The sequence below is a fragment of the Talpa occidentalis genome, unplaced genomic scaffold, assembly GCF_014898055.3.
Source record: "Talpa occidentalis isolate TD23 unplaced genomic scaffold, MPIMG_talOcc4v2.1 talOcc4.8, whole genome shotgun sequence".
NCBI classification, from domain to species: Eukaryota; Metazoa; Chordata; class Mammalia; order Eulipotyphla; family Talpidae; genus Talpa; species Talpa occidentalis.
In genome coordinates, this window is record NW_023605194.1 from 70,443,620 (window position 1) to 70,469,413 (window position 25,794).

Below are 25,794 nucleotides of genomic sequence, written 5' to 3' on the forward strand. Positions count from 1 at the left end.
GAGGTGGGAGCTGTCTCCTGGGCCTTGCTTGCCGGTGTCCGCAGGGGAGGAGGGAGGGAGAACTTCTCTGGACAAGTCCCCAGGGCATGCCCCTGGTCTGAAGGAGTGCCAGTGGTAACATTTCGAAAGCTCCTGTGTGAGGAAACGAGAAACAAACTGCAGCTAGAGGAGGTTCCCTTTGAAATTGGCTCCCAGGCTGCATTAAACCAGCACGGACAAGACTGAGATGAGATGGTTCTTCTCGGGCTCCCGGGGCAAAATTTGGAAAGCTAACAACTGACATCTTCTTCCTGATATTTCCCATCCTACTGTCTCCTTAAATTAGACTGTGCGCTGGGCGGAGATGGTGACAGATTCTAAGATTGTGCCCCTGAGCGTGTTTTGCTCCCTCGATTCTCCTTTGGGGGTAAATGACCAAGCAGTTCTCCCCTCGAATGCACTTGGGTCAGCACTTGACATGAGTGGCTTCTGCTGGGAGAAGGACTTCTCTTAAGCCTATGCTCTCTAAAGGTAAATGAAGATATTTCAGACTCCATGCATAAGAATTTTTTAAAAAGACAGGAGGGGCCTACAGCCTCTTTGACAATCTCCAGACCTTTCCCCCGTCTCTTCTGACCCATGCCCATCAATAGGATGGCCTCGAAGACTCCAGCTTTAGCCAAGGAGGGGGGGCTACCCCAAAGTAGTATAAGACTTAGTCTCTGCCGGTACCCAGTGTCCAGGTCATTTGTCAACAAAGCAAACACAAGAAATACCCATGAGCACCACATGGAGTTAGTGCTCCGTGGTGGAATCTTCTGGAACCTTTGTTAGAAGGTGCACAGTCTAAGCTGGCTTTCCACAAAGGGCATATTGGAGAGAAGCAGAGTGAAAAACAAACAGGAAAAGAAGGGGGAAACGCAAATGATGAAAATTTAAACTAGCATTTTCAAACATTCACTTGTACATCACTTCCCCCATCTCTGAAGTCACCAAAGCCCTGTAGCCGACTTCATCAACGTGCAGTCAGCCTGGCTCCATCCACCCCCTCCCCACATCCTGGATTATTGTGAAGCAAATCCCAGACATCATATCATTCCATCTGTAAATATTTCAGCATTTTACTAGCATTTTGCTGTAAGCAGGATCAAATTATACAGGTCAGAGCGTGTTTCAAAAATATAGCACAAAACCAAAAAATCTTGGCATGCTGCAAAGATCAGCCAATGGCACGTTTATTCCCAGGTCTACTTTGTTCAACAACACCCCAGCACATCAGAAGAATCCCCCTTATTTTTGTGAGGGGAAGGTTGAAATAAATGTATTCGTCCAGAAATACACATTTGTGGCTTAACACGCGGGCTCTGGTGGCATGTCGGAGCCCACGGCCGACGCCGGTCCCTGCGCATCCACTGCAGCTGAAGTCACCTTCTCTGCTCTGTTTTCAACAGAGGCCAGGGTGGTGTTTCGGGAGGACACGCCTGCCCTCAGCCCGTGCAGTGGGCAGGTTGGGCTGAGGGGAGCGCGGTGCGGGTGGGTGGGGGTCAGTCAGGGCACACACTCCCAGGGCTGGATGTGAAACTGAGTGGGAGGCAGAGAATGAAAGTAGAGTGTGTTAATTTTGGAGCACGGATGAGTCATGCAGAAAATGAGATGCTTTCCCACTGATGCTTCAAGTAATGCCTCCCGACTGGGAAAAGGAACCAGGTGAATGTTGCGCCTGATGGCGACAGAGATAGGAAGGGCGGGCGTGTGTGCTGGAACATACCTCCTGCCCACTCCCAGGGACCTGAGGGCCTGCTCTCGGGGCCTTGGACTCCCCCTCTTCAGCAAAAGGAGATGGGGCCAGATGATCCCCGGGCCTCTGAAGACCCACAATAGTCCATGATTCTGTTCAGTCAAGTATATTGTAAGAGTAGAGAAAGCTAAATTTGGGGTGACTTTAGAAAGAGGGCTCTGAGCAGCAGGAAGCAGCAGTAGCAAGTGAGATCGCTGGGTCCATGCAGCAGCTGTCAAGTCAGGAAACAAAATAATGGCTCCAGCCCCCAAGTGTGTGCCACGAGCAGACACGGCAACCAGGCGGCAACCAGGCGGCTTTCATCCATTAGTTCACTTCTTGTGGCAACCTGCAGGCAGGGTGAAAGGTTACCACATGACCACAAGAAAACTGAGGCACAGAGAGGGTTCGTCAACTCCCCAGCATGCGGGGCTGGTCAAGAGGAAAGCCAGACCCAGCCCTGGCCTAGCTGCAGTGGGCCACACGCACGCAGGCTATGCTTGGTGCAGAGAGAGCTAGTGGGCCAGATGCCCGCCCACACCCCTAAAGCTCCCTACCTGGCTGGCGCAGAGGCCAGCTTGAGGGGTTCCCACAGGCCAAATCTGGGACAGATTCAACCACAGGATGAAGGAGCATGGTGAACCAGAAACCACTGAGAAAGGAGAATCTGTGAGTCCCCTGATTGATAACAGACAGATGACAGAGACAGACACTAGATCGATGACACAGATGATAGACCGATGACAGGTGATGGCAGCCGACAGCTACAGCTGACAGCTAGACAGACTGACCATGGGTGGATACTCAGGTTGAGCCCCGAGCTGCCTGGTGAAAGCAGAGGGAGCTGGGAGTGGGGTGTCTTCTGGCAATGATGACTGAAGATGGGCCTGGGCAGGAAGCATCAAGGGATCCTAAGTCTGGAGGGAATGCCAGGGACTGAGATAGTCTCACAGTCTTAAATATCTCCCCAGAGCTGCTAATTAATTCAAGGGAGGAAAAAGAATTAATGACATGGTAGTGGGACCTTGATAGAAAACGTGCATTACCAAGGAGGGCGGGGGGCATCGTGTGTTCCCGCTGGGACACTGTCTGAAGGACAAATGCCATTTTGCACTATTCCAGCCCAGGATGCCTGAAACTCCAGACACACATAGTGTGGGGTATCCTTTTTTTCTAAGGGAAGGGGGGCTATATTCTGAATAGGGGTCAACATTGTAATATACAAAGGCAGGGTAGCAGCTGCTCCTGTTCCTGGTGGGAGGGGCTGAAGGACCGAGACAGGTAAACGCAAGCCTGACGGGACTTGGCGGGTATGGAGCAGGTGTGGGGCCCCCTCCCAAACTGAGTTATCAGAGGTTCCGCACTGGCTGAAGATGGGCCTGGGCAGGAAGCATCAAGGGATCCTAAGTCTGGAGGGAATGCCTGGCCCCTCTCAGCCAGCGAACTGCCGGCTGCACTGAGACTCCCTGTTTTCCAAAAACACACCTTGGAGTGACAGGCCTGGATGCCGCCTCTCCCCATGGCTCCAAGAGGGAGAAAGACTGCATGGATGCGAAAAGCAAATGGGCCTATGTTAACACAAGGGGCCTGGGGGCTTCCTTGAGACACTTCCAAGTGTCCAAATATGTCCACAGGAGAATTTTTATTTTAAGTCAATCTGATACCAACTAGCAACGGGTGGCCAGTCTCGGGGATCTTTCTTGAACTGCATGGAGGGAGTGATGGGGGTTGAACCCTGAGGGAAATCTCACTGGGTGGGAGAGGCTGAAGGCTGAGCTGGCCCCTTGTAGTAAGGGCTCACCCCCCTGCCCTACCCCCACCACGGAGTGATATAGTCACACAGAAACAGGCTTCCAGGGATGGGACAGAGAGCAGAGTGAGCCCATGGGAGAGAGCCCAGGAAACCCACCTCTGTCTGCATAGGACGAGATGTCCAGACCTAGTTCCTTGGTGTTGGACACGAGTCCCCCTATGGGGGAAACAGCCTGTCAGGCTCATCTTGCATTTGCTGCTCCTTGAAATACACTGGGACCAGAGGTTCTGTCACTTGGGAAGGGCAGTTGACATGAGCTAGCACTGGCCAGAACGCAGGGCAGGCAAGGGCGGGAGACACAGTGACTTGACAAGGGGGTTACTCTGAGGGCCACACACTTGGGCTGCTTCCTGGGTGCTGGGCCCTAGGGCTGCAGACGAGAGAAGGGGTCCTTGTCCCCACCGCTCTGGGGACAGATACACACGACATTCTTGCTGCTTTTTGCAAGAGCTTTGGCGCTGACAGGTGGGGTGCCGCCCTGGGAGGTAGAGCAGGTCTCTCCTTTGATGAATGTTCTGTTTTCCCTTTGCAAGAAACTGTGGTAGACTCCGGCAGAGCTGAAAGCCATGCTGTGTGAGGAAGGAAAAGGCACATCTGGGAGTTAATAATAATGGCTAAAATTTAATGGGTCCTAAGTAAATTTCCTGTGGGTGCTGCAACAAATGACCACGAACTTAATGCGGAACACAATAGAAAAGTGTTCTCTCCCAGTTCTGGAGGCCAGAAGTCCTAAACCAAGGTGTGGGCAAGGACTGTCCTTTCCTTGGTGTGTTTCCTGCAGAGGCTCTGGGACTGTCCTTTCCTTGGCGTCCCTGGGCCGATCGCCCGGCTTCCTGTCTGCATGGCTTGTGCCCTTGAAATTAGCTCCTCTCAAGACCTTTAATTACATCTCCCAGGACCCTTTACCCGAAAAGGCGAAATTGACAGTTTCCCCAGGAACTAGGATCTGGAAACATGTTTTGGGGGGCCCCTCTCCACTTGAGCCCTCTCCTGAGTCAGGCATTGTCCTGGCATCTTGTGTGTAGTTGCACCTCTAGTTCCCAACAACCCAGAGAGATGGGTTATTCTTAGTCCCCATTGGGGAAATGGAGGCACAGAGTGTTGGGCAGCTTGGAACCATCGTGTGGGGTACGTTGGTTGGGGTGCAGAGCTAGAATTGAGGAGGCATGAGAGACACACAGACACGTAAGGGCCCATGCAGAATGGCTTGCAAATCTAGATTCAGTGCTTCCTCTGTGGGTCACGGGCAGCTTTTGAGCGGGTGAGCACTGATGCCCAGGATTATGGAGCAGAAAGCACTGGAAGGGGTAGGGTAGGAGGTGGAGGCTAGAGCTCTGGCCCCAGAAACAGAGGGTTCTTACCAGTTCATCTATCTGATTATCCCAATGCATGGCAAGCCTATTCCCCATGAGACTTAGCTCCTCCCTCTCCTAGGTTCCATACTACGGGCAAACGGAAGATTGGACCCTCTCCACTGACCCCCATTTAGAGGCACTGACTTGGCAATTAAAGGTCTGCACTCAGACCTGAATGCAGCTGAGCACCCCTGGAACTGCCCACCCCCATTGCTAGGATGACGATCACTTTTAAGACCACGGCACGGGGGGGGGTGCTGAATGATGTCTCTCTTGAAGTTAAGGCTTGGTCAACTCTCACCTTATGATGGAACAGCCTGGAAGCAATGCAAAGCATCAGTAAGGTCAGTGACAAGACCAGGGAGGGGTCTATAGCTGCAGCCACTGCAAGGCGGGATTCTGGATCTGCAGCCAGGCCTAGGGAGGTGTCTGTTCTCACCTCCCACTCCCCTTCCTGGTGACGCAGCCTGAATATTAAACACCCCTTACTCATGGTTAGCCTTTGAGGCTCCGAGAGGATTTGCTCGGTAATGCCTGATGGGAAAGTCATATCCTGTTGGATAATGAAAGTTTTGGGTGCAAGGGCCCCCCAGTCCTCCTCTGAGTCCTCACCCCCACTTAGAATGCAGACTTCAGGGGCCAGTGATGCTAGTCAGAATGACAAAAGGTTCCAAGGGCTGGAGAAGGATTATTTTTCTCTGATGCAGTGAAAGCAAAAATAGGAATATATATTCCTGTCTTAAGGAATATGTTCCCTCAAGGATAAGACACTTGGCTTCATTTTTAAAATTTAATATAGAAGTGATAATCATTCATTATAAAATGAACACTACAGCAGATGATTAAAAATTAAATCAAAAGCAAAATTAGGGGCCTCCCTGGTGGCACAGGGGTGAAGTCTCAGCACTATGAAGCTATCACCAGCTGCTACGGCATGAGTTTGATCCCCGGCCAGGGAGCAAACCACAGGGCGCAGCAGACCTCTCTTGTCTCCCTGCTGCTCCCCTCAGCAGTGTGTTTCAATGGATCTGCCTGTTTTGCTCCCCACTCTGTCTCTGGTGAATCCTCTCACCCCCTGCACCTCTGGCCTATGCCCCAGTTCTTGTATGCATAAATAAATAAAATACATCTTTTTTAAAAAAGCATAATTAACAGATTTTTGAGCTTGAGGATACTTTGTTTTGGATGGATATTACAATAAGTCACCCAGGCCAGGGGTCAGTATTTCCAAGGTTAGTCCTTGACCAGGTTGGGAAAGCAATTGAAAGTAAGAAATGGATAAAAAATAAAATAAAATAAATATCTACACCAAAAAAAAAAAAAAAAAAAAAAAAAAAAAGTAAGAAATGGATCAAGGCAGGAAGCAGAACAATCTCTGAATTCACTCTACAGAGTTCTGTGTGAACAGGACCAATTTATGAACATACCACTAGAGAATCAGACTTCGGAGTGAACTGTTAAAGAGGTGTCCCTCACAAGTAGGACACCTCCCCCTAGTCCTTATAGTAATTACAAATTAATAAGAAAATCATAGAATCAGAAGCGCTTACCACTGAGATGAGCCACAGAATTTGCAATAGTCAGTCCAGGTCAGACCTTGAGCCTCAAAATGGGTTGATTCTCCTCAAATTGGGGTAGGAAGTTAAACATAAATACGGTGCAATTAGACGTAATTAGGGCCTCACAACCAGGGACCTCGAGCAAATTTCTTCACATCTTGGAGCGGGTCCATGATCTGCAGGATCTGCCCTGCAGACTTCACAGGGTCATTATGAGCTTAAACAAGGACTGCAGTCCTGCTTTGAAAACTGTGAGAACCCAGGGTGCTGTCTTGCAGACACGCTGTGGGTCCTGGTTTCACCCCATTAACTCCATCTCAGGTGAGATAGTATCAGCACAGGAGGGTGGGAGCTTCGAAGTCAAGAGAAAGGTGAGCTCATGAAGACCGTGTGGTGGTGACTTCTACACTGTCCAGAGAAAAAGGGTCACATCGGGCATAGGCAGGAAGCCCCGGATGGCAGCAAGAAGGGGTGAAGTGCATGCACGAAGCACTAAGCACCAGAAAGTTCTGCTAGCAACACTTGTTCGCTGAACGCAAATTGACTAAGCCAGCCGGGAGTCCAAAGAGAGCAAGGACCCGCAGTTCTTGCCCGCAGGGAGCTTGCAACCTGCTCAGATACACACAGGAATAGGGTGAGTTACATCACACCAGCAGCAGCAGCTCTCCTTCACTTACATCTCAACTTCATTGAGAGGCCACCACTGAAATGACATGGAAGAGGCCCAGAGAGATCACATTTTAAGGATGAATTCCTGGATTTTCCAGAACTCATTGAGTATGTTCCAAACACTTACATGTCAGCATCATCTCTATAGAGAATAGAAAGTCGGAGGAACATGCTTTCCAACTAATTGCTTTTCAGGTCTATATTTTGTACTTTAATTACAAGCCGCAGCACCCAGAGCAGAAGGACTGAAGAAAGAGGGGCATTCAGACTAAACCTTCAAAGCACCAGTGTCCTGGTGTCATACACAGCTCCCAGAAATTCAGAGATGTCCAGTAAGCCTATCTGTATGGGAGTTAGTGCTTTATTCTAGATTTAATTTCCAGGCATGCTTGGAAACTCAGATCTAGTTTTCAGCGTCCCAGAAATTTTTCTTTTCTTCTCTCCCTCACCTGCCACCTTTCAGCTTAACCAGCAAACACAAAGAGCCAGCGATTGTTCTGGGCACCGCTGTGTATTCTGCTCTGTCACTGCTCCTGCTTCCCCTCTGCTTCCGCATGGGGTTTCCTGCCCTGACCCTCTTTCATAAGGTTTCCCTTAGCCCTGGGAGCTCTTTTGTGATGTTTCTGGACTTTATTACTGCATTGTTACTTGTTTATTCCTTTTTCTACTGCTGGTTCCCTCAGGGAGCCGTTAAAAATTCATACCTTGACCCTCAAAGCTGTTGCTAGAGATTTTATATTTGTAATAATTATTCACTGACGTTCTGAAACAAAACACACAGATCTGTTCATTCTGAAGTTTGCTTCCAGATGAAATGTAGACGTCGGTGCACCCCCACTGTTAAATGGTGTCTGGTTTCACAGGGGTTCTATCATTGCTTTTCCACAGTGCAGTTTCCTCCTTTCATGACTTTTGATAACCAAGACTCAGAGGAGTGTCTGTGCTCAGCAGTTTGTGCAAGAATCTTTTTAGACTTACAGTTTGGGCAGATGCTGCCTAAGCTGGGAAGCGTCAAGTTGGAAGGGCTTGGCATGGGGAGCTGGGAGAGAGCTAGAGGGCTTTGAGATTGCAGAGTTTGGGTGAAATATTTGACCCTCCCTCAGACTGGCAGTGTCCACAGAGGAGCAATGTTCTCTCATCCCTCGAGTCTGCTGGCCAGCAGTGTGGATGCTCAGCAAAGGAGCAGGAAGGTCCTCAAAAATTAGCAAGGAAAACCAAGCTATTTACTCAACCGGAGATCACACCTCCAGGGCCATCATTCCTTGAGCCCCTTACCCCTGCCCTGTGCTACCACTGTGTGCTAGAACAGCCAAGGGAAGGGGCAGATTTGACTCAAGTTTTTCCTTGAGTTTCTATATATTTGGACTACCCAATGTTGGGGAACAGGAAAGTGTACAGACTTAAATAGTCCGCTGTTACCGAAATATTGCTCTTTCTGGGGTGTAGGGTTATAACATTTTACAACCTGGAAAATGTATATCTGACTGCCCCCACCCCCATCCCGCAGAACTGCAGAGAATAAAGCACAATGTCTGGAAAATGGCTCATAAGGGAAAAAAACTGCCTGCACAAACCAGCTTCTCCTAAATGATCAAGTTGAACCGAAGTGCCTGCTTTCTTCTGGTTCCAGACTGCCCGTCCAGTCAGCTGAGTCATGAAGGGATCTGACCCTGCTTGGTGCGCATCCTACCTCACCCCTCCTTATTGATTCCTCTTTGGGCATTAAATTCTCACCTTTGGGGCCTCCCTGGTGGTTCAAGGGGTTACACACAGCACTGTGAAGATATCTGCTGCCTCTGCAGCACGAGTTCTATCCCCTGGCAGCCAGGGAGCAACCCACATGGCACAGTAGACCTCTTCTATCTCACTCGCTGCTCCCCTCAGCAATGTATTTCAGTCAGCCCACCTGTTCTGTTCCCTACTCTGTCTCTGGTGAATCCTCTCACCCCCCCATATCTCTGACCTGTACCCCAGTTCTTGTATGCATAAATAAATCTTTTAAAAAATAAAATAAATTCTTACCTTGGAGGTATCTCTTTTTAAATAAAGGGACACAGTAACTGCCTGCTGGATATTTGCATAGATTTCCCCTGTGGAAGTGGCTCCCCAATTTTTACATAGGAGAGACTAGTTGGCCAGTGGCTTGAAGCTGCTGTTCTCACTTAGATCATCAGAAAAACACTACTTGTCTGCTACAAGTGATTGGGCAGTGGGTATGCTACGGTGGCAATACCTGGTGGAGTGATCCTAATGTTGCCAAAACTACAAATATAATATATAAAAACAAACAGAAAACAATGAATTAAAAAAATTGTTTATTCGATTTTAGAAATCCCAAGGCCAAGTGTAGGGTAACTAAGTTTTAGGCTTTTCTGCCCTCTGCCATTAGGATTGCCCTACCAAATGGGAGCACCTGCATTTTGTTACATTGCTATATTTAGTTGTGTTGTTTACTCTTGTGGGCCATGGCTGCAGTATTGAGATAGTCGCCAAGAGAAGCAGAAGCAGGAGAGAGAACAGGAGAAAGAAAAGGAGAGAGAACTCCAGAGAGCCAAATAAAGAGGGAAGGTTTGCCAGGGGCTGGGAGGCCTACTGGCCTCCTGGTTCCCCAGCACCCCTGCCTGCCATGTACCTATTTGCTGCACTACATGTAAAAGTTCAATAAAAGCCTGAGAAAGACACTGAGGGCTCCAGGACTCTTCTTTACCCATCTGGTCTGCTGGGATCATAGATAATGTGCTCCGTCCCTGTCCTGCCACTACAATTGGCGTAGTCGGCAGGATAATTTGATGCAGCTGGGTATGGAGCCCTCCAAAGACCTCAGGAGGAATGGAAGAATAGCAGACTGTGAGCCTGTGACAACGCTGGAGGCGCCAAGGCAGCACAGGTAGTGACCAGAGTCCAGGAGCTGCAGGAAGAGCTAAAGATGCTGCAGTGGGCCTCTCTGGTAGTGCAGGAGGTTGAGCACCACACTGTGAAGCTGTCTGAAGCCTCTGCAGTGCAGGTTTGATCCCAGCCGGCCAGCGAAGGTCCACATGGTGAAGCAGACCTCTCCTGTTTCGCCTGCCGCTCCCCTCAGCAGTATTTCTTCAGTCTGCCTGTTCTGTCCCTGCTCTGCCTCTGGTGAATCCTCTCACCTTCCTGTGTATCTGGCCTGTATCCCAGTTCTTGTATAAATAAAAAATAAATCTTAAAAAAAAAAAAGATGCTGTAGTAGCACAGGAGGTGGACAAGGTCCGGGAGCTAGGGGATGAGACCTCAAGTGGAGGAGGAGACAGCCTGCAAGGATCAGCCCATGACCCCTGAGACAGCAGAATCATGGGGGAAGAAAGGACCATGATTTGGAGCTCGCCAGTGCTAACACAAGGAACAATGGATGGAATTAGATTGACAATCCCGCCATAAGGCAGAGGAACTTTGGCAGGGTAATGTTATGTTTTTGGGACCCTGGGGGAGGATGGTATTGTTTGTACACATCAGGAGATGGGAATCTGGGGGTGGCCAGTGGGCCTCAGTGTTTAAAAGAAGCCTGTGTACTGCCCAGCAATCCTAGGGCCACAGCCTGGAGAGGCAATGGCCAGAGTAGAGAAAGGGGCAGGCATGAGAAGAGCCCAAAAGGCTGAGGGAGGAAGCCCTCACCAAGTTCTCTGCAGTCAGGCAGACGAGAGGTATCAAAAAAGCCAACTTAGAAAGGCAAAAGCTGGTGCTGAGATTGGGAAGCCCTGAATGGCTGTTAAGCAACTTAAGTATGTTAAAGAAGGCCAATGAGTCTCTTAAAATCACCTGTGGGTGATGCCCTGTTCATTGTTGATTAAGGGTGAGGAACCTGTCCTTGGAGGACAGGTGGGGAAAATGGCTTCTGGTGGAGCCTACAGCCTAAGAGGGGACCCAAGAGAGGCCACATGTGGAGCTTGTATCCATGGATCCCCGACCCATGTGCTCGTGCAATGGGTTGGCCTGAGTGCAAGGGACTGTGTGTCACACTGGTGGCTATGAAAGCCAAGTGTTGGAGTGACCGCAGACAGAAAACCCTGAGGATTGGGTGAATACCCCCAAAGACAGAATTGCCAATCCAAGAGCGAGTGCATCCTGGGGATGGATGCTGTGTGTGGCTTGTGGCTGAGATCACAGTCAGAGAAGGCTAGGAAGCCTGCCGGCTCCTGGTGTGTGACAGCAGATGCCTGTGGTTTCCACCCCCGCCCCCCACCCCGCCCGGCCCCGGCCCAGTGCACAGTGCCTTTGGCAGCAGAAGTGGTGGATCATCTGATGGTGCCAATAATCATCTTTTGCCACTAGTTTGGTGCCCTGCCTGGACTTATATGTGTTCTGTTGTATTGTTTCACCATTATTTTCTTTTGTGGGCCATGGCTGCAGTGTATATATTTGTTAAAGGAAAATTGTATATAACTTATATGTACACTGTATGGCAGAAAACCCTGAGGGGGTGGATTGTAGGGTAACTGATTTTCAGGTTTTTCTGCCCTGCCATTAGGATTGTCCTGCTTGATGGGGGGCATCTGCATTTTGTTACATTGTTATATTTCATTGTCTTGTTTACTTTTGTGGGCCAAGGCTGTAGTATTGAGATAGCAGCCAAGAGAAGCAGAGGCAGGAGAGAGAACTGGAGAGAGAAAAGGAGAGAGAATGCCAGAGAGCCAAATAAAGAGGGAAGGTTTGCCAGGGGCTGGGAGGCCTAATGGCCTCCCGCCCCCCTGACACCCCTGCCTGCCATGTACCTTGTAGATCCCAATAAAAGCCTGGAAAAAGCCACCAAGGGCTCCAGGACTCTCCTTTACCCATCTGGTCTGTTGGGATCATAAATAACGTGCTCTGTCCCTGTCCTGCCACTACACCAAGTTTCTTTGAAAATAGTAACTCAGGTAAAAACAAACATTACTTGTCCATACCAAAGGACAGAGGTGACAGAGTGGCACTGCCACCACCCAGACATGGGACTTGGCAGCAAGTATGTATGTAGTGCCAGGAAGGGCACAGAGCAGTATATCTGTGATTGGAGCAGTCGGGTTGGGTTACAACCCGTTACAGGGCAACCCTGTTGCAAGCTGTTACAGGGCAACCCTGATATAAAACAGGTTGCCTGACTATGGGTCCTCACCTGTGCGCTTAAAGGGGACTTAAGCTGCAGGCACACACTAAAGATTAACAAAGGTTTATTCACAAGGGAAAGGGAAATGAGGAAATGCACAACTCAGAGAAAGAGGGAGATAAATTCTTAAATGTGTCCTACCCGTTCCACCAACCTGGAATCCCAAATGGCCCACCGACACCAAACCTGCTTGGCCAAAAGCATGAGCAGAGTGCCCGAGACCCCGCTAACATGGCTGGTTTTATTTACAAACTGAGAAAATGGCTGCTTAACTCCACCCTTAGGTCCTTGCAATTTCCCTTTGGGGATCATGGGATTTGTAGTTCCCAGTGTCTTGATGGGGGGGGGGCGTGGTGGCATCCACAAAGCCTGTATGGAGTTTGCGTGGGACATCCTTTCCCCCTTACAGCAGTAATGGGCGCAGAGCAGGATCAGCAGAGCAGGGTAAAAGCGGAGTCCTGGAGCCCTCGGTGGCTTTCTCAGGCTTTTATTGAGCTTTTACATGTAGTGCAGCAATCAGCTACACAGCAGGCAGGGGTGCCGGGTGGGATGGGGGGCGTGGGGGGGTGGAGGGGGCGTTAGGAGGCCAACAGTCCTCCTAGAAGCCCTGTGCAAGTCTTCTGGGCTTCTCTAGCTTCTTTCTCCCCTTCTCTCTCCTGCCTCTTTCTCCTGGTGCTATTTATCTTGGAGAATTATCTCAATACTGCTGCCATGGCCCACAGAAGTAAACAACACAAATATAACAATGTAACAAAATGCAGGTGTCCCATCAGGTAGGGCAATCCTAATGGCAGGAGGGCAGAAAAGCCTGAAATCCATTTACCCTACCAAGTAAAAAGACTGTGGAGTTGAAATCAGCTCCTTGCCACTCCACCTCCCACCCCACCTCCACCCTCTTCTCAACATTTTAAAGCAGTTTTCCCTTGTCATGTTAGAAGTATTGGGGCTATGTTCGCAAAATTCTCCTTAGCTTCTACCCTCAGATAATGCAATCATCAAATCCTCTCAAGTTTTCCTTTATAACGTCTTGGAAACTCTCCTCCAGGCTTTTCTATTCCAGGGAAACTGAACAGCCAATTCGGCTCTACTCAGGATTGGGAGATGAGAAACATGCCATGTACAAGTGAAAAAAAAATATAGAAATAATACAAATATTCTCCCCCCCCCCACCAAGAAGGGTAAAATAACATAGCTCCCAGCAAGCCTTCCATGGCCCCAGGCACTGGTTCCTGTTGCCTTTGTCTCAAACAACCCAGATAAGTGGGGGTCCTTCCTCAGCTCAGGGGCTGTCCTGAGGCCTTTGGGGCCCCCACTCAGACCACTGTGTGACTGCCGCCCTTCCACCCTGGGATCGGGAAGCCTTCCATTCCAGGTTTAGGGATCGCCACTCAGAGCAGGGCACGGACACCCCAACTCAGGAGCAGACACTCCACGAAGCAGCGCTAGTCCCACTGATCCAGACTATTCCATTGTGATTGACCACCTTGACTGGGTCTGGGGTCACCTGGACAGAAGCTCATTCTCATGCAGCCTCCCGCCCCTCCCCTTCCCCATGGCAACCAGCACGGGACCGCAGTTTGTGGTCTATAAATAAAATGTTTGTGAAATCACAGAGCCCTAGAATGTCAGTGTCAGGAGGAATCCAGGGAATGAGGTCCTCTCGTCTCATCTTCCCTTAACAGGGAGGAAACCGGTGTCAGGGACGAGGCGACTTGCCCAGAGCCACGCAGTGGCAAGTAGCGACAAAGCCAGAGCAGATCGGGCTGCTCGGCTCGCGCGGTCTGGACCCTAAATAGTCCCCAGACGCCTGGCGGCCCAGATCTCTGACTTGACGGTGACGGGGGTGACCTGCTGCACGCACACCCTCACGGGGTGTGCGGACGCCCTCCCCAGGCCGCGAGGGCCCGAGTCCCAAGTTACGGGCAGCCGGCTGGCGGCTCCGCAGCCCGACCCCGGTCCCGACTGGGCGCCCGCTCCCGGGGACCCCCGCCCCCGCCGTCACACCGGCCCACGTGCGCCAGGCGGCCCCGCAGGTGCGCCAGGGGCGCGGGCCGCCCCCCCCGGCCCCGCCCCGCCGCCCCGCCCCACCCCCCCCCCGCTGCACGCGGCCCGCGCCCCCGACCCTCCCCCGCGCTGCCGCCGCTGCACCCGGCCGCGGCCCCCGGCCCACGCCCGGCTCGCGGCGGGAAGACCCCGCCCCTGCCCGCCCCGCCGCGCCGCCCTCCAATAGCGAGCGCGGGTAGGCGGGGCGCCGCGACTGTCGTGAGGGCGGCCCGACCAATGGGGAGGCAGAGCGGGCCCCGGGGGCGGGGCTTCGGGGCCTTGTCACGCTCGGGTCCGTGTGAAAAGGGGGGTTCCGAGTGCAAAGCAAAGTTTTTTTGTAAACCGTCTGCAAAGGCGGGGGGGCGAGGAAGGCGCCGAGACCGGGCCGAGTGCAGCCGCCGCGGCCGCCGCGCCAGATTCGCCCGCCGTCGGCCGCTCGGGCCGGGCCCGCCGAGAGCCCGGGAGCCGCAGCCGGAGCCGCAGATGCGCGGAGCCTCCGCCGCGCGGAGCCGCCCGCCGCCCGCCCGCGCCGCCCCGGCCCACCGAGCCCCGGGCGCCCCCGGAGCCGCGGCGCCCCGCCGCCGCCGCCGCCTCCCCGCCGCGGGGCCCGGGCCTCTGGGGCCGAGCGGGCGCCGGCGCGCCGCCTGAGGAGCCGCGGCTGAGGAGACGCCGCCGCCGGCCGGGAGGCGCCGCCGCTGAGGAGCCGCGGGACCGGGCGCCGCGCTCGGCCCGTCCGCCGCCGCCATGGGGTGCTGGGGGCGCAACCGCGGCCGCCTGCTGTGCATGCTGCTGCTGACCTTCCTGTTCATGGTGCTCGAGGTGGTGGTGAGCCGGGTGACCGCGTCGCTCGCCATGCTGTCCGACTCGTTCCACATGCTGTCGGACGTGCTGGCGCTGCTGGTGGCGCTGGTGGCCGAGCGCTTCGCCCGGCGGACGCGCTCCACGCAGAAGAACACGTTCGGCTGGATCCGCGCCGAGGTGATGGGCGCGCTGGTGAACGCCATCTTCCTCACCGGGCTCTGCTTCGCCATCCTCCTCGAGGCCGTCGAGCGCTTCCTCGAGCCGCACGAGATGCAGCAGCCGCTCGTGGTGCTGGGCGTCGGCCTGGCCGGGCTGCTGGTCAACGTGTTGGGGCTGTGCCTCTTCCACCACCACAGCGGCTTCGGCGGCCACGGCCACGGCCACGGCGCCCCCGGACCCCGCGCGTCCGACGGCCACGCCGCGGGGCCGCCGGGCCGGCCCGACCCCGACCCGGAGGAGACCAACACGCTGGTGCCCGACGGCCGCCGCGCCAACGGGCTGAAGGCCGAGCCCTCAGGTGAGCGGGCGCCCCCTGCGCGCCCCCTGCGCGCCCCCCGCCCCCGGTGACCTGGCCGGGTGTCTCCTGCCCCGCAGAGTCCCGCCCGCGGCCCCCGCCCGCGCTGTCCCGGGTCGCGCTGACCCCTAAGCGAGGGGCCAGAGATCAGCCGCTGGTGCTGCCTCCGCGCACCGGGCATGGTCTCCGCCCCTCCGCGGGGGTGTCCCCCGCGTCGCCACCTCCGAGCTGGTCCTGGCAATCCCGGACCCAGGACTGGGCATTTCCCGTCCTCTTGGGACGTCTCTGAGCCCGCCGGAAACAAGTGGGAAGGGCGTTAGTTAGGTCCCCGCGCGTTTTCGGTGGGTGCCAAGTGCCCTCGTTGGAACTGGGGGAGGAAATGTTGAAAGGAAGGAGCTGGAAGAGGGAGCCTGTTGCCCCGCTGGGCTTCTGTAGGTTAAATAGTTGTCAGGCTTTTTTGCCCTCCCACCATTAGGATTGATCCACCATCAGGATCCCCGCGGTCCTGAATGCCTGCTTGCTAGCGGGCACCTGGAGTAGGGTGTGGGCATGTGTAGATGGATTCACCTGGGCTAAGACTGGACTTGTAAGGGCAGCGTCACTGGGGACACCATCGGAACAACAGAATACAAAGAGCAGAGAAGGAGAAGCCATGAAAGAATGCTGTAGAGCCCAGGAAGAGTAAGGACTCCTAGGGGGCTGGGAGGCTGGTCCACCACCCCCCTGCCTGATAGGTATCTGGTAAATCCCAATAAAAGCTTCGAAAATGCCACAGAGGGCTCCAGGACTCTTCTCCACCTGTCTGCAGAGAATCATAGAAAACCTGCAATGTGCTTTCCTGCCGCTACAATTGGCTTAAGTTGGCAGAATGATTTGAAGCAGACTGGTATGTAGCTCTCCAAAGACCTCTGGAGGGACTGAGGAGTAGCAGACCGTGAGCCTGTGACAGTGCTGGTGGCACCACGGCAGCACAGGAGGTGGACAAGGTCCTGGAGCCACTGCACGACACCTCGCCTGGAGGAGGAGACAGCCTGCGAGGACCAGCCCGTGGTAGCAGAATCATTGAGTAAGAAAGGACCATGATTCTGAGCTTCCCCAGTGCTGACACATGGAAAAAAGCCAATGGATGGACTTGGACTGACAATCTCACCAGAAAGCGGAGGAACTTTGGTGGGACTATGGGACCCCGGAGGTGGATGGTACTGTTTGTAAACCCCGGGAGATGAAAATTAAGGCATGAGAAGAGCCCACTGTTGGCTGAGGGAGGGAGGAAGGCCTCGCCAAGCTCTCTGCAGCCAGGCAGAGGAGATGTACCAAAAAAGCCAACTTAGAAAGGCAAAAGCTGGTGCTGAGATTGGGAAGCCCTGAGCTCCTGTTAAGCAACCTAAATATGCTAAAGAAGGCCAAGAGTCTCTTTAATCTCCCGTGGGTGATGTTCATTGTCGAGAAAGGGTGAGGTGCTGAGGAGCCCATCCTTGGGGGACAAGTGGGGAACGTGGCTTGTGGCGGAGCCCATAGGCAAAGAGGAGACCCAAGAGAGGCCGCATGTGGAGCTTGTATCCACGGATCTCCGACCCATGTGCTTGTGCAATGGGTTGTCTGAGTGCAGGGATCTGCGTGTCCCTGCACTATGAAAGCCGAGTGTTGGGAGTTACCGCAGACATAAAACCCTGAGGATTGGGCGATTACCGCCAAAGACGGAATCACCAATTCAAGAGTGAGTGTATCTTGGGGTGAATGCGGTGTGGCGCTTGTGGCGGAGACCACAGCCAGAGAAGGAGAGGAAGCCTGATGGCTCCTGGCGTGTGAGGGCAGATACTTGAGTGGTTCCCCCCTTGCATGAGCAGCGCCTTCGGCAGCAGTAGTAGTGGATTGTCTGCTGGTGTCAATAATCTCTTTTGCCACTAGGTTGGTGCCCTGCCTGGACTTGTTTGTATTCTGTTGTATTTTGTTATAATGTTTTATTGTGATGTATTCTATTTACTTTTATGGACCATTGCTGCAGTGTTCATATTGCCAAGAGAAACGTGTATATAACTTGTAGACTGATACAGACTGAATGGCAGAAAACTCTGAGGGGGTGGATTGTAGGGTTAATGATTGTCAGGCTTTTCTGCCCTCCTGCCATTAGGATTGATGGTGGATCCCTGTGATCCTGAATGCATGCCTGCTGGCGGGTACCTGGAGTAGTGTGTGGGCATGTATAGATGGGTTCACCTGGGCTAAGACTGGGCTTATAAGGGCGGCATCACGGGGACACCAGTGGAACAACAGAGCACAAGGAGAAGCCACGAAAGAACGCCTTAGGGCCCAGGAAGAGTAAAGACTCGTGGGGGACTGGGAGGCCTGCCAGCCTCCCAGCCCCCCGCACCCCTGCCTGCCATGTACCTGGTAAATCCCAGTAAAAGCCTGGAAAAAGCCACTGAGGGCTCCAGGATCCTTACCCCCTCTGCTCCGGTGCTCCGGTCATAGATCCTGCCTATGGCCTTCCTGCCGCTACAGCTTCCTTCCCTTGGAGGTTCACTGGACCCGCTGTGCTGTCGAACACCAACCGCCTTCCTTCTTGCAAGGTGCAGGGTGGCACCTTTTCCAAATTCTTAGGACATCGCGAACAGGTTTAATGGCCCATTACCTTTCCTCTCACTCCTACAGGGCAGCATGTTGTTAGGAAGAAAATGAAGATGCTGTGCCTAATTCCTTTAGAAGATCAGTAGGTTTGGGGTAAGAGGTGGTAGGAGGTAGGAGCGATCGCTTAATTCCAAGGATTCCTGACATCTCTGGTGGTGGACAGGTGCACATTGATAGGTCAGTTTCTGAACTCTGCACCAGGAGGCTTGTTTTTGTTTTTTTCATGATAGAAGTTGAAGTTGACCCCAGCGCCCTAGTGACAGTGGCTGGGGTCTCTGTGCCCATCAGGCATTTGTATTAGACACATCCATGCACGGTTGTCTCTCCTTTGGGCTGGTGCCATTCAATTTTGTGTTTTCTTTTGGCCCTTGTGTCCTGGCTGGTTCCCGACCTGTCACCTTCTAGTCTGTTGTCCAGAGTGTGTTGTTTTCATATTGTTTCACGAAGCTTTCACCTTCTTCATTCCCATGGTATTAGGCGAGAATGTTTATATAAATACTTCCAATGTATTTGACACACGATTTTTATTTCTTTGTAGATCCAGAAAAGTCCAGAAGCGAGACGGTGGAAGTGCAAGTGAATGGGAATCTTCTCAGAGAACCTGACCATGTGGAATTGGAAGACGGCGACAAGACTGCACAGCTGAACATGCGTGGAGTTTTTCTGCATGTCTTTGGAGATGCTTTGGGTTCAGTGATTGTAGTAGTAAATGCCTTGGTCTTTTACTTTTCTTGGAAAGGTTGCCCTGAAGGGGAGTTCTGTGTGAATCCGTGTACTCCCGACCCCTGCAAAGCCTTTGTAGAAATGGTGAATAGTACTCAGGCGACAGTTCATGAGGCTGGTCCTTGCTGGGTGCTATATTTAGATCCCACTCTTTGTATTGTGATGGTCTGTATACTGCTTTACACGACTTACCCACTGCTTAAGGAATCTGCTCTTATTCTTCTACAAACCGTTCCTAAACAAATCGACATCAAACATTTGATAAAAGAACTTAGAGATGTTCAAGGAGTTGATGAAGTTCATGAATTACATGTTTGGCAACTTGCTGGGAGCAGAATTATTGCCACGGCTCACATCAAATGTGAAGACCCGACATCATACATGCAGGTGGCCAAGACCATTAAAGACGTTTTCCATAATCACGGGATCCACGCCACCACCATTCAGCCTGAATTCGCCAGTGTCGGCTCCGAGACAGGCGTCCTCCCCTGTGAGCTTGCCTGCAGGACCCAGTGTGCTCTGAAGCAGTGTTGTGGGACGCTGCCGCAGGCCTCTTTGGAGAAGGACGTGGAAAAGGCCCGGGCAATGAGCATCTCTTGCTTAGAACGTAGTGACAATCTCGAGAAGAAGCCCAGGAGGACTAAGGTGGACAACATCCCTGCTGTGCTGATCGAGATTAAAAAAATGCCAACCAACCAACCTGAATCTTCTTTGTGAGTCTTGACAAGGAGGTGATCCTTGACTTGTGCTTTTAACCGCAAGAGGGAAAAGACTCCATTGAAATTCTAAGTTTGCCAAGTAATGTCATAGAAGTCCTCGCTGGTCAAACAGCTTAATTCTATTTTTGTAAGAACAGGATGGGACTGCTCACAGAGGTCTATAGTACAACTTTATGAGTGGAGAGTACAGCTCCGCTGTAACAATTTTGGAAAGCCAGTTTTGACACTATGTTACATTTTTGTTTAAGTAAGTATAAACTTATATAACATAATGACATTTGATTTCCAGTTTTTCCATGGTAAAAAATTAATTAGGGGGTAAATAAAATTGTTACTGGAATTGCTCTGCTTTTCTTTCCCCCCTTTGTTAAATTTTGTTTATTAGGCTTGTAATTGCTAGAACTTTAAAAATCGAGTTTGTTTCCTTTTACATGTTAGGTGATATTTACTTGCCCTGTGAGGTCATTAGTTTGCATAAAGGCAGCATATTTTAAGAGTGACTCATGGATATTATTAGGAAACGTTTCTTTTTCTTCACCCAGGGTATTTATAATACTGAAGATCAGTTATTATCCTATATTCTGTATTGCTGAGTATTATTCTGAGATAATTAACAAATTGAGCTCCAGTTTACACATAAGAGCAGGGAAGGGAGCCTGCCAAATTGATATTTAGATTATTGTAAAATAATGTTCAGGCTATGTTTCTAAATTGTCTGAGAATTTGCACTCACGTTTTCTTTTACCAAAGTTAGTCTAAAACCTGGACTTGGCTCGCCAGCGCTGCTTTGCTTTGAAAGTGGCATTGGAAACGTTGAGCTGAAAGTCATCTCACAAGACACCTGTGCTCAGTATCTTTAAGGACATTACACTTAATCTAACGATCACAAGTCATATTTCAAATTGTGGGAGTTTCCACAAACTTCAGAGCTTAAGTGGGTTCATGGCGTCCCCATATGGATCCCAGCCAAGCCCTCCAAGCCCAGCCAGCCATGTGTGTGCTCAGCTGGGGGCCAATGACTTGGGAGAAGAAAGCAAGCTGAAAGTCCTTGCAATGTGGCTAACGTTCTTAGAAAGCACAAGTAGTTCAGGCAACATGAAAATTTAAGTGTCCATAAGTCATCCTGTCTCGACATTGCTCAGACCTTCTGATTGTGGCTGTTTTTGCCTGGTGCCACAGTATCTACACAGGAAATTGTTTCTGGCTGTTTCATTGTTGCTGTGGATTTCAAATACCTGGATGAATATTATTTAAGGGTATTTAAGTTATATTTTTCTTGAATAGAGGTTATGCTTTGTGAAAAATCTAGATTTTTGTTCTCCAAAAGATGAATGTTAATAATAGCAGTTATCATGTATAGCTCTATTTTTCTAGAAACAAGGTATCCTGACTACTTCACTAACTTTTCTAGCTGACTACTTTTGGGATGGCAACATTTTGGAATTTGTGATAATTCATTGTTTCGGATGAAAGTATTGGCATTTGACATTTAACTTTAATTAAAGGGATGGTCTTTTCTGGTAGAAGGCGTTTTTTTCTAGTGTGAGCCTGTTGCTGGCAATGGGCCTATTTAAGAACAGCGGCTTTTTCCAATTAGAATGAGGTAACTTGAGGAACATAGTTTGTGAGTTCACAATTACTGTAATGGGCCAAAACCATAACCTGCCAATTTGCAACACATCTTGATCTTTTCATACTGGTCTCTGATGATGTTCAATTCTTACACTATTAGTAACTTTGAATTTTGCGGCAAAAAAAAAAGCATGAAATTGGGGGATCTCACACAGGTTGGGTGAAAAAGAGAGAAAGCTTTGAATTGTACTGTATCATGTACATTCCTGATTTAACATTCAAAACATGGAAACATTTACTTAAAATCTCTAAACAGTTTGTTAGTAGAAATATTTCAGTGATGATCCATGAGGATAACTGGGGAAAAATACTGCAGTCAGTGGCATTTCCTTTACAAATGCTCTCAAGTCTATTTCTTACAGTTTCTTGCAGCAACTGAATGAGGATTTTTTTTTAAATGGTGTATAAGCATGGGACAAGGGCTATTGTTTTTTCAAAAGTGCTTCGAGGCAACAGCCTTTATATTTTAGTTATTTCACTTTGCACCACTTTTAAGTAGCTGATGTGTAACAAAGGGGTACCTAGGATTCTCTTTTCAAAGAACTTTGTCATAACAGCAAAATCTGGGCACTGACTCACCTTTTGAGTTTAAGCAGAGAATTATTTATTTCTTTATAATGCACTTTCTAACCCATTATTAGCTATATTAGCATTATCTTTTTTAAAATGCTTTTATATTTAAATATTGTGGGATTTAAGTATCTTTTCCAAAATCATTTATTCCTTCCTGAGAGAAAGTAAGGGACATACTCTGAATTCTGAAGAGACTTAAACCCAGTATTTAAATATGCTGTTTTATAACACTGCGTCAGTTTTAGGAGGTCCATCGCTCCTACCGGCTCTTTTATATTTGAGCAAGATCAGTGTCTTTAGAATACGTGTTTAGAAACTTGTTTGTCGTCCAGTTTAGTGAGAAGGTGCTGCATGTGCCTGAATTAAAACCACCCAGAAATTTTTCCAAACCAAATGCAGCCTTAGTGATGAGAGAGATTTAATTCTCCATTGTCACCTTTTCACTTCTGTGATTGTTTGTTTAGGTTTTTGTGGAGGGGCATCTGCATTGTGGGGACAAGAACCTAAAATAGATCAAAGTCACGGCAGCTTTGCCGTGTGTGTTGTCATGCTGTAGACAACATGATAGGAGAGCTAAGGTCTATGTTGGGAGAGGAAGAATTTCCACCAAGAGCACCCTGAAGGTCACAGTAGGTAGAAGATCGTGTTAACATGTTTGTATCTTGCTAACATTCTCAGTTAACTTTAAAAGTCAAGGGAAGAGGCCTATGGAACCAAATGTGAAGTGTCTAGTAGGCGCACTGGCATTGAGTTGAATAATTTGACTGTTTATAAGGAGATAACATTTGAATGATATTAATGTCATTTACCTGCTGTCTTAAGATGTTCATGCATACACATATATGGAGAATAATCCTACAGTATAGAAATATTTATTTTAATAAGCGTTTCAGTTAAGTCATAAAACAGTGTTAAAACTCCTGGGAAGGTGGAGGGTTTTGTTGTGTTTTGTTTTTTAAATTGAAACCTTGAGATCCAGTGTTGGGCCATGGGGCCTGGGAACGGTAACCATGCTCTGGCTGGCGCCCTGTGGCGGGGCACTCGTTACCAGCGAGCTCTGGGGGAGCAGTCATTTCACTGGCACTAGAACCTTTTTTATGTCACTCAGTTTAAACTTTTAAACCAAAAATTGTATGGTCCAGCGTCTTTGGTGAAGAGATGCTGAAGGGCATGTAACATACAAGTAACCCGTGTTATATGCAAGACACAAGTTGCCCTGTGTGGTTCTGCCTCAACAGCACAGTGTGGTATAGCACTGGGCCCTGGGACCCTACGAAGCTCCCTCTCATGTTGCCGGGTGCCTGCAGCGCCTGCCTACCCAGCCAGCTGTGGCGCGTTCCATGCAGTTATCATCTCATGAAATGCAGATGCAGGTAAATCGTCTAGTGCTGCAACATTTTACCTAACTTTTTGTACGTTTGATGACTGTACTGTGTTTTCCAAAGCTGTTCCTACCTCACCATGAGGCTTTACGGATTGTTATGTATTATAAATGTTCTTTATGAGACAGACTACTGTGTTTCTTCTCATTTATTAAAAGTTAAGTAGCAAAATAAACTAATTTTAATGTTGTCTGTGCGTACGACCTGCCCCCTGTGCTTGCCTGCGTTGCGCCAGGCCCCCGCACAAAGCAAGTGTTGCGGGCACCAGAGTGTCCGGGTTTCAGGATGGCTTCAGGATGGTGAGGGCTGCAGATGTGGGCAAAGTTTGCCTTAGCAATGGAAAGGGTAGTGCCGCAGGGGCTCCTGAGTGGATGGCTCCAGGGCTGTGGGGCTTCTGTTTAAGTAGGAAGCCGGTGGACTCTGGTGCCAGGCAGCCCTGCGTCCCTTTACCTGCTGTTTGTATTTGCAAGTGTCATTATGAGGATTATTTTAAAGTTACAGAAGCATCTGGGAACTACTAACCCAAGAGTGCATTAGTTCATTGATTTGGTTGAGTTCCAGACTATCAGAAATGTAGTTTCTCTAAAGAACTTCTGGCTGGGTGACAAACAGTTGAAAAATCAATTGACAATGAGTGGAATAGATAATTAATAGAACTGAGATAGACAATAGCTATTCCAAAGAAGGCATGAAAGTCTTTTATGTTTATTGAGTTAACAGTTTACAGATAAAAATCTTTGGGAAGGGGGTCCTCCCTGGTGGCCTAGGGGTTGAGTCTCAGGCTATCACTGCTATGGCCTGAGTTCAATCCCCAGCCACATGGCAACCCACATGGTGCAGCAGACCTCTCCTCTCTTGCCCGCTGTTCCCCTCAGCAGTGGATTTCAGTAGATCCGCCTGTTCTGTTCCCCACTCTTATCTCTGCTAAATCCTCTTACTCCCCACCCCCGTACCTCTGGCCTGTACCCCAGTTCTTCTATGCAAAAATAAATCTTTAAAAAAGTCTTTGGGAAGTATTCATGTAGGTTAAAGTTGCGGGGTTGAGAGGAAGGGGACACTGGGCAGCGCAGAGGATGGAGGGCAAGGAGAGGAGACCACAGGAGGTGAGAAGTGCCCACACCTACGTGCACCACATTTCAGCTGCCTCCATGCATCCTTTTTCATACTTCAGTGGTTCTGAAATCAGAATGCACCATCGTGATAGCTTAACAATTGCTGTTGGCCAACTTCTCTTGTCTAGAGGAGTCTTCCCAGAAACGAATTCTTGGGTAATCTGGTCATTCAAGAAGCATTTGCCAACATTCCCCAAAACTTGATCTCTTGTGCTATGCACATCTGGAGGAGAGCTGTTGCCTTTGAATTAGATGAAAATACTCAAAGGTGGCGACAGCACTGCTTTTAAGGAAACATTGTAGACATTTCTGAACCTTCAGTATTGACCATTTTTGCTCATTTACAAACCTGTCTTCCTTCGAGAGCATAAGCAGTGAGGTCAGAGCCATTATCGATTGCCATACCCAGGTCCAGCACAGGGACTAGCCCACTGGACGCACCAAAGGTGTTGGGTGGGGTCCTTGCTGAGGGCCTGGGGGTTGAGTCTCAGGCTGTCACCACTGCAGCCTGAGCTTGATCCCCGGCCAGGGAGCTGACCCACATGGTGCAGCAGACCTCTCCTGTCTCCCCATTGCTCTCCTCAGGAGTGTATTTCAGTGGATCCGCCTGTTCTCCCCACTGTGTCTTTGGTGAACCTTTTTACTGCCCACATCTCTGGGCTACACCCCAGCTCTTTGCAAAATTAAATAAAATTAAAAACAGAAACAGGTGTTGGGTGGATACGGAGGGCTTGGTGGGAGTGGAAGCAGAGCAGTAATACTATGAACAGCTAAAATACACTAAACTCCAATTACATCCCAGGCACACACTTTATCCTTGCGAACCCCGAGATATTCCCCATTATTCCCGCTTTACAAACAGATGCCAAGCTCCCTAGCCAAAGTCACTTAGTGACTCAGGGACAGAGGCAGAATTGGCCTGGGGCTCTGCAAGTTGCTCTTCCTACCCCCTCACGTCAGCAACCTGCTTCATAGGTGAATTTAAGAGAGTTCTTTGTCATTTTCATCAAGCAGTAGCGATAGAAAAGAAATAGGGAACCTGAATCTTAAAGCATTTGATATTTATAAACAATCAAAATAGTCACCTGATGAAGGTCAGAACGTTCTTACCTAAGTCAGACTTTCTCAAGCTTTGGTGGCCTTTTTCTTTCAAATTACATGTGGGAGATAAATAACAGTATTTTAAAGAATTCTGGGCCCTTGTTGTATTCCAGCCTTACTGATCAGCATGACTTTACAAAGGAGTTTCCCCTCAGTCACCACTTGCACCTTAATAGTATTGACTGAGTATCAACTGCTACTGAAGTACTTGAATACCCTTTTATGCTAAAATCAGTGGATATCTAGAGAAACTGGGGCCAGGGTGATGGCCGTCGCTGTGGCTGAGGAGACATGGGAAGGCCATCTT

At 50.0% G+C, this 25,794-nt stretch overlaps 1 protein-coding gene across 1 annotated transcript; it reads left to right on the top strand.

Moving 5' to 3' along the window:
• The first annotated feature begins 15,031 nt into the window (after positions 1-15,031).
• SLC30A1 (solute carrier family 30 member 1) lies at positions 15,032-23,488 on the top strand. The gene is made up of 2 exons (XM_037496546.2): positions 15,032-15,620; positions 18,784-23,488. The coding sequence occupies exons 1-2, from the start codon at positions 15,047-15,049 to the stop codon at positions 19,683-19,685; spliced, it is 1,476 nt and encodes a 491-aa protein (XP_037352443.1). The 5' UTR covers positions 15,032-15,046; the 3' UTR covers positions 19,686-23,488.
• Positions 23,489-25,794: the final 2,306 nt, after the last annotated feature.